Source organism: Gymnodraco acuticeps, unplaced genomic scaffold (genome assembly GCF_902827175.1).
Source record: "Gymnodraco acuticeps unplaced genomic scaffold, fGymAcu1.1, whole genome shotgun sequence".
Classification (NCBI taxonomy): Eukaryota; Metazoa; Chordata; class Actinopteri; order Perciformes; family Bathydraconidae; genus Gymnodraco; species Gymnodraco acuticeps.
This window is the reverse complement of record NW_022992037.1, coordinates 323,168-331,664: the sequence shown is the minus strand read 5'-3', so window position 1 is coordinate 331,664 and position 8,497 is coordinate 323,168. Positions and strand designations below refer to the sequence as shown.

Sequence of the window (8,497 nt, the reverse complement as noted above, 5' to 3'; positions counted from 1 at the left end):
CTAAATGTGACATGTCGATAGCTCATAGCATAATTTGGAGAGTACTGTAATGGCTGAAAAATCCACTTAAACCACTCCTTAAATAGTTGAGTAACAATTTCCATCTTTTTGTCTGAAGTAAATAAAAGTTTTCATTCTCCTTCTGTGTTGTTTTCTTGCCCATTTTAATTTATTTGTCTTATTCTCTAACATTACTTTGGCCTTATTCATGTACGTACACAAGAAGTTAGCAGGCCCATGTTTCAAGATGAATCACTTCATCAAGACTACTTCAGCTTTTCTCAAACGCCCCGCTGTTCCCAGAAACTTCAACAAAGACTGTTGCCGGGTAACGTCTCTGCGAGGGGGAGAAACTTTGAAACTGTCGCCACAAGGAGTCCATTCAGACCAACAGGGAAACAACCTTCACTCTAGTGAAGAAAAGCAGCTTCAGGTCCTCTCTGAATGTTTCAACAGCCAGAGACAAGTCTTGGCACTTGCCCGAGTTCACTCAGGGTCAACGCCACGGGAAACAGAGGCCTGGCCATTCAATGCTGAGCAACAGAAATCTGCATGGTCATTAAAAAAAACGTTACTGTCTGCAGAAACCACCTCCTACCCGTTAAACGCAGTTGCACAACGACTTTTTTGTTCTTTTTTGTACCCCAGCGGGAAAATGAATCCGCATTAGAAGATTCCCTTTGCAGGTTCAGGGACATCTTCTGTATTTCTGCTGACTCTCCGTCTGACCATGGCTCTGCGTGTTGTGCTTCTGTTGACTCTCTCTACCCTCAGTGCTGCATCTGCACCCGACTGCAAGGACCTGGTCAAGCCTTTTATACCAGAGGACAGCAAACTGGTAGGTTCTGTGTTACCTATTTGTCCCGATTTTATTTGATTTACTTTATAATATTAGCACACTCAGATTTGTTTTTGTTACATTAATCTTGACTTTTGATGTGAAGGTTTTTGGAAAATGGGTATACGTGATGGGAGCCGGGGACCCCAAGCCCTACCACAAGGCTCTGGAGTCTCTGAAGAGCTCCTGGATCGACCTGTCTCCCACTTCTGACAGTCAGATTGTGACGTTACGTTGGGGAGATCACTGCCTGTAAGTCTGTAGATTTAGTTCATTAAAACATGGTGGGCAGAATCCTCCTTGAATTGAATTTGTAGCACAATAAATATTCAAAATGGAAATACTTTACCTTCAAATCCCGTATACCATACTATACATTTAATTAATGATTATAAGCACAATATACATTCCTTTAATCATTCCACAAAATGTACATTGTTACAGCAAGGTATAGATAGAGAGGACAATATTAGATAAAAGGCATGCACATAGTATTTAAAACAAGAGTAATACAAATCATTTCAATTTACAGAAGAACACATCGCTGTTAGTAGCAGCAGTATTTATAAAATATAATAGTAAAAATCAATTTAACATTGCAGAATGAAATGTGGTATAAAACAATGAACCAATTGCTACTATTTAAACGTGAAGCTTTTGAAAAAACAAAACTCTGGCCCAGCATCTTCTTGTTTCCCAGTAATCGGTGTATCTCAGGGGAGGTGAATGCAACAGTCTCAGGCATCGCCACCACATTTCGCAGTAAGTAACTCCTGACATAAGGTAAAGCAGCTTATTTCTCTAGCATGGTATTAACAGGATTAGGAGCATTAGAAATTAATCTTCATGCGAAAAATATAATCAGTCGCTCTGCTGTCTTTAAAGAAAATCTGTCAGACCACAAAGGTCATATCCTTCAGAGCTGCTCCGACTGCCTGCTGTGGACGGACACCTTTCGAAATGGAGACGTCACCGGTAGATACATCCTGCAGTTCAGTATGTTCCTCATCAGATTTTACAATTCATCTCTGAGTTTCAAATGTAGTCAGTCATTAAAACAATACAAAAAACTCCCCTTTTTCCAGCAAGGAACGGAAAAATTGATCCCGAAGATGTTGACATTTTCAAGAAACAAGTTGGGTGTCTGAGCTTCCCAGAGAACTTCCACAGCTACGACGGCAAAACAGGTCAGTGAGTCTTCAGTAAAATGACTGTTATAAATAAATAAAAACAAAGCTGAATCTGTGTCTTAACCGGACACAAGAACGTACTCAAGTTGCCACACGTGTAACATTTAAATATTGTGTTTTTATACAGATAATGTTGAGTAGATAAGGTACAATGCACACAATCAGAAAAATGGAAATACTGCAGATATTCTCCAAGATTTCTGTGTTATCCTAAAGTTTATCTTCTGTCTTCCTGTGTTTCAGAGCTGTGCCCCGACAACAAAGAGGGCACAGAGTGAGCAGCAGCAGCAGCAACATTAGTTTTAAGCAAAAATATAATGTAAAATGTACTAGTTTTGTTTTGATCATGATCATATATGCTATGAAAACTGGTAAGTCGTGTGATTTTTGATTTGACATCTACTTTTAAACCTATAAAAGAAGATGATGTACTGAAATGCATTTTGAAAACTGTGGTGTCAAAACAGCCTGTTTTTACAACAATGCCTTTAGGACATGACATGTCATTCATTTCAGAATAAAACTTTATTAGTATCCGCTCACTGTCTAATTCCTACGATTCACTCGAATCAAAAAAAAAAGTTAGGATCCAACAATGTTTTATATTATTGGATTATTCCTATTGATATTTCAATCAGGAGAGACTTCATTTTGTTTAAAGAACATTTATTGACACATGCCATATGATAAATGTTAAGTCTTCGGGGATTAGAACCCGATCCTGAAATCGTATATCTGAAGGGGGAAATGCAGCCGTGAGCATATAGGGACCCCCCCCCCCCCCCTCCGGGGTCTAGACACTGGTGATGATGCTGAGGATCTGGATTTGATGAGGAGATGGGAGGAAGAGGAGGTGTGATGAGGTCTTTGGGTTAACTCTCCTGGCACTGGATAAGATGAAAGGAGGTGGATGGGGAGGAGAAACCTGGAATCACAGCTGACTGCAGGAGAGAGGAGAACCATTTTAAAGTTTGGCTGCAGCAATGATTAGCTGCTGGAGAATGAGGTGAATATAATAGGTTATAGACAACGCCCGTGATGAGCTGATTATATGCAGCTGCGGAGTGAAAGTATATACCCAGTCTTCCTGAAAGAACTTGCGCTGAGCATCATATAGGTATATCAAGGTCTATCGCTTTAATGTTGTAGACAACCTTTGTCTTTTTACCATAAAGCTGATTGGCTTCTGAAAATCACCAAGTCTCATCTTTATACATAATCATACATATATCAACATCATATTTTCATCTTTAAAGTTAGCCTACAGCTATCCCAAAATATCATGGAGTTAAAAGCACAATATGTGCCTCTGAGATGTAGCGGAGCAGAAGAACAATGTATAATTGAAAATAATAAAATGCCTGTACCTCAACATTCAATATAAGTATGGTACTTAAGTAAATAGTTACATTTCACTTGTGTGGATAATACTGTAGGCCAATATATAAAATTGAATGTCCATATATAAATGTTAATCTTTTGTTATTGTTCACTGTTTTCCTACCATTAAGTGACAGTATGTCTGTAGAGGGGTCAAAAGTGCCGTGAAAGACAAAGACCCATCAGAAGCTGTTCAGAGATCTGATCAATAAAACAAGTTACAACAGATTGCTGTTTTCTTTAGGAGACACGAGGTGGCAGTACCGGACCTTTATCCTGATGATTCATTGTCTTCATGATATTGTGCTGAGAGGAGAAGCTTAGGATGGAACAAACTAACTGTATAAGTTATCTGAAATTGCAACTGGCTTTCTGAACAAGTCACCCTCAAATGTTTAGCTACCACTATCAGAACCATTTCAGAATTTAGAATCAAGCCATGTTACTAACAATGATGAGATACATGGACAATAGTTGATTGCACTCAGTGTTCAGGTTTATTGAAGTTCAGTGTCTACAAGTTCACAGTTAATGAAACTCACAGAGTTTAACATTAGATAAACACACTTTAATTATTTAGTTCCATCTCAGCAAATGAGACTCATAGTAAAAGGTTACTTTGAAGCCTTTTTTTTACGGTGACTTGGAAAGCTCTTTTGGTCTCTTTTCTTTCCATCTTGTCTCTGTGAAGAAGTCTGATATTGTTTGACCATGTCGTCGCTGTCTTGAATGAACGTCTTAACCTGAGGAGACAATAAAAAAATTACAAGTGTATATTTTTCTGTCTGCTTTTTACCTCCACCTCTGCTGTGTTGGGGTACACACCTGGTCCAGCTGTTTCTCTGTGTCGTTTATATCAACCGCTTCATCTGCTTTTTCGTCTTGACACGTCATTTCGTAGAGGTTGAGTGTCGCCATCTTGATTTGTCCCAGGAGAAGTGTTTTCTTTGATGCGGTTTCCTGAATCTGGTTCCACTTCCTCTCCTGTGTTGGGACAGGGACAACTTCATTTCACTCAGAAGATCATCATTTGATTTGGTGTTAGCTCTGATGCCGGACTTTGACCCGGGGTCAGCTCTCGTACCCATTCCAGAACTTCAGAGCGCGCTTTCTCATGCTCCACCTCCATCTGGGACAGCTCGTAGTTCTTCTGCAGACGCATGAGGCGATGCTGTTCTTGATTTGACTGCAGGGTTCTCCTCAGCTCGTCATACTTCTCACGCTTCTTCAGGTCCTGCTGAAGGAGACTCTCTCGAATTCGGAGAAGGTTCTCCATGTGATCTGCGAGGCTCTTTGCGTCCTTAAACTGTAACACACACACATAGAAACACACAATGTAACTCCAAAATTCAAATTCATTATCTAATCAAAACACTTTATGGACCACACCTGCAAACATCATATACATGATTTTGTTTTAAATAAAGCATAAACCTGGAGGAAGAATGAGACAGAAAGGCTTTTCCACACAACAATGCCATATAATAATTGTGTGTGAATACGTTGAGGACATCATCAAGAGACAAGATTTAGAAAGATCAAAACAATTATAAAAGTAATTGTTATGATTACACACACAGACTATTCCTGTAGAATAAACATGTTTAAATTAGACTCTCTAGCTTCTAAAAGAATCCCTTGCAGTACCTTGGTCAACTTGGCCGCCCGCTCGAAGCTCACAGCGTACGGTCTGAGTTTCACTAGCTGGCGCTCTCGCTCCTGTTTGCTCTGCAGCTCTTCAGCTAACTCCACCACCAGCCTCTCATGCTCTGCATCCAGATGAAAAACCTCTTTCCTCTCCCTCTCTGCTCCCTCTGAACATTCAGTAGCCTGGTCCTGCAGGGAGGGAGATGGAGAGATTTAGTTTAGAGTGAACCCAATAACGTTAAAACAGTTTCATACAGGAATTGTGTGTGAAATGGTCCTTCACTGTACCCTGAGAATCTTCTCATAGCTGAGGTTCATTTTGTTAGCTTTCTTAATCTTCTCCTGCAACTCATCTTCACGCTGTTGCAAATTCTCCAGTTCCTATAATGAGACACACATAGTAGGCAAACATGACTTGGGAACATTTATGATGGTAAGTCAGGACAGTGAGCATTAAGTCAGAAAGTTGAACTGCGTGGGAAACATCAACACTTGGTAACTGTTCGATTTGTTAATAATAGCATTTGACACGATGAGCTATTAATGAAGGAATTATATATGGATTTAGATGGATGTCACTCTGGGTTAAGCAGATACCTGGAGAAAACTGACTAGCACGAATCACAATTACAAATACTGGTGGATACTTCCCAGAGCTCAGGGTCTAAACTATTTAAATATTTACGAAAATGTAAATTAATATTATTGAAAGATCATATATTGTATGTGGTTAGAAATATGGATATATTTTAGTGGATACAGTAGAAACACAAAAGAAAATGCGATATAGTGGTTTTGATTTAAAAAAAAGTAACACTGAAGTTTCAAAGTGCAATAAAAATGTTTTGTCATTTATTAAAAAAAAAGAATAATCCTAATCTCAATAATGATCCAACTAATCGTGTGCAGATTATAGGCAATGATCAACACATGTTGATCATATGTTGTTGTTTTTTTTAATACAAATAAAATGCCACGAAAAGGTTTTGGATATTTAAGAAGGTGTGTGTATAAATTATTGTAAGTAGGCTATCGTTAGTTCCTGTTAACCTACTTCTTGCATCTCCTGGTTCTCGTTGTCCAGGTCTTGGAGTTCCCTGCGTTTTTTTAGCAGATCGAAGTGGGAAGAGCTCCTGTGGGCTGCTGCCCGCTCAGCGCTCCCCTCCACACGCCTGTATTCATACAGTATGGTTAACACACAAGTACAATTTTGAGGTAGGCTACTTGTACTTTTCTTGAGTATATAAATGTTTTGCTACGTTTTACCCCAATTCAGAAGTAGCCTAAATCGTGTACTTTTACTCCACTACATGTATCTATTTAATACCTTTAGTTACTTTGCAGATTTGGATGAATAATGTGAGATATAATCAACAAGACTTAAATCACACCTGGAGTAAATTCACAAACTACCCTGCATTATAAAACGGACAAGTCAAATCAAGCAATCTGATTGGTTCTTAGCCGTGATATACTGAGCATATACCACGGGTAGAATTGTAGTTACTTTTCACAACAATACAGAAAAACTCAACTGTATACAAAACACTACCACCATTCAAAAGCTTTCTGATGCGGTACGGGTCTTGAAACAAAACAGAGAAATTATGACCGTTAGTGGCCACCTGTGCGAAAGCTCTCTCCAGATCTACTGGAAGCCGAATCTCGGGGACCGGAGAAAGTGGAGCAATATTCTCGCCACGCAACAGCCCTAGAACAACCTCAACCTATACAAGTAACCTCGTAAGCCATTCTACTGATGCTGGACAGTTTTTCAGTGGGTGCAAAAATAAATGGCAACATACAAATGAATGTAAATAAATAGCCAAATAATCGATCAACGCTCTGTCTAATATGTTCGCTAGCTGTTAGTGTTGTTGCATAGCAACCACCTCGCACTATGTTTTGTGCAGAAGCACCAGCTTTGAGAACATGCTTTTTTGTATTTTTACTTGGATAACATGTTGATGCAGGACTTTTACTACACTCTGGTTCTTCTACTTTTACTCAAATACCAGATCTGAGTACTTCTCCCACCTCTGTAACACGCAGGCAAAGCACAACGCCAACAACACACACACACTCACCGTGAAGGCTGCTTCTTACGGACGCTCCTGGAGGTCATGACTCTTTGTTGGTTTTACAGTTCTCACGGCGGAGTAGATTACAAATGTTTCCAGATCTGACTCTCTTCCTCCTGCTTCTGTCGTTGGTTTGTTAATGTTCAAACGTTTTACGAGCTCCCGGGGTCCTTCTCCGACTCGTTTCCATGGTAACAAAACAATGTTAAAGTTACAAAACTATTCAATATTCATTGATGGTTTTAAAACAAAACATGGTTGTAGTTTCTAATTAATGGGAAATGTAAAAACACTTCCAATAATTTAGCCTATCACTACACAATAAGCTTAATGTTATGCATTTGTAAAACCCAGCATAGAAAACGTCTGTATGAATTGAGGCCATTTACAGTAATCAAACATAAATTGTATGGTTTGAAAAGCAAACTATGTTTTTTAGACAATCAATCAATGTTTATTTATATCGCCCAATATCACAAATGTTACATTTGTCTCAGTGGTCTTCACAGTTTGCACAGAATATCAGTATGACAATACGACACCCTCTGTCCTTTGACCCTCACATCGTACAAGGAAAAACTTCCAGAGAAAACCCACAGTTTAAAGGGAAAAATGGGAGAAACCTCAGGGAGAGCAACAGAGGAGGGATCCCTCTCCCAGGACAGACAGACGTGCAATAGATGCCCTGTGTAAATCGAAAAGATAATACATTTACAACATACTGTAGGTAGACCAAATGTTTGGAAATGCATGTGTCTATAATAAGAAGATGAATCCACGAGGATGTCAGCAATCTTGTGGGAGCCATCAGGGAAGTAGTATGGTGAGAGTCAGGCAGGACCACAGAGACAGGTTCAGCCACGACTCGAAGTCCAGGACTTAGATCCAGTGCTCAGGATAGAGGATCCAGGAAGACACGACCACAGCAACAGGATTAGCCTCGACTCAGGATCCCGGCGTAGATATGGACACAAAAAAGAGATTTGGGGGAAGCTGGGTTAATCGGAACATGAGAGTACACAGGTACAAACAGACAGAAAGACGGAGTAAGGTGCCCCCCCCCCAACAGTCCAAGCCTATAGCAGCTAAACTAACGTGTCTGCATACATGCACTCAGTGGCGGTTCTAGAACATTTTACATGGGGTGGCAAAGGGGGGGCAAGAGGTCATGCCAGGGTGGCATGGGAGGGCGGACAGTAAGTGGTATTTTACACTGTATATAACCTATTTATTGTTAATTCATGCCCTAACACAAGTGTTCTTAATGCACAAGAGAAACAAGGTGTTCAGACAAACAATCGGGTGCCCTTTGAGTCCCCCAAGCTTACTTCAATAATTTTAAATGAAAGTAAACTACAAAA

At 39.8% G+C, this 8,497-nt stretch overlaps 1 protein-coding gene across 1 annotated transcript; it reads right to left on the bottom strand.

Annotated features, from left to right (window-relative positions):
* Positions 1-3,882: 3,882 nt before the first annotated feature.
* LOC117536698 (cilia- and flagella-associated protein 73-like) lies at positions 3,883-7,278 on the bottom strand. The gene is made up of 7 exons (XM_034201670.1): positions 7,143-7,278; positions 6,110-6,227; positions 5,344-5,436; positions 5,056-5,244; positions 4,493-4,714; positions 4,234-4,392; positions 3,883-4,151 (listed from the first exon to the last, which is right to left on the bottom strand). Exons 1-7 carry the CDS (start codon positions 7,178-7,180, stop codon positions 4,023-4,025), a joined length of 948 nt encoding a protein of 315 aa, XP_034057561.1. The 5' UTR covers positions 7,181-7,278; the 3' UTR covers positions 3,883-4,022.
* Between the last annotated feature and the right edge of the window lie 1,219 nt (positions 7,279-8,497).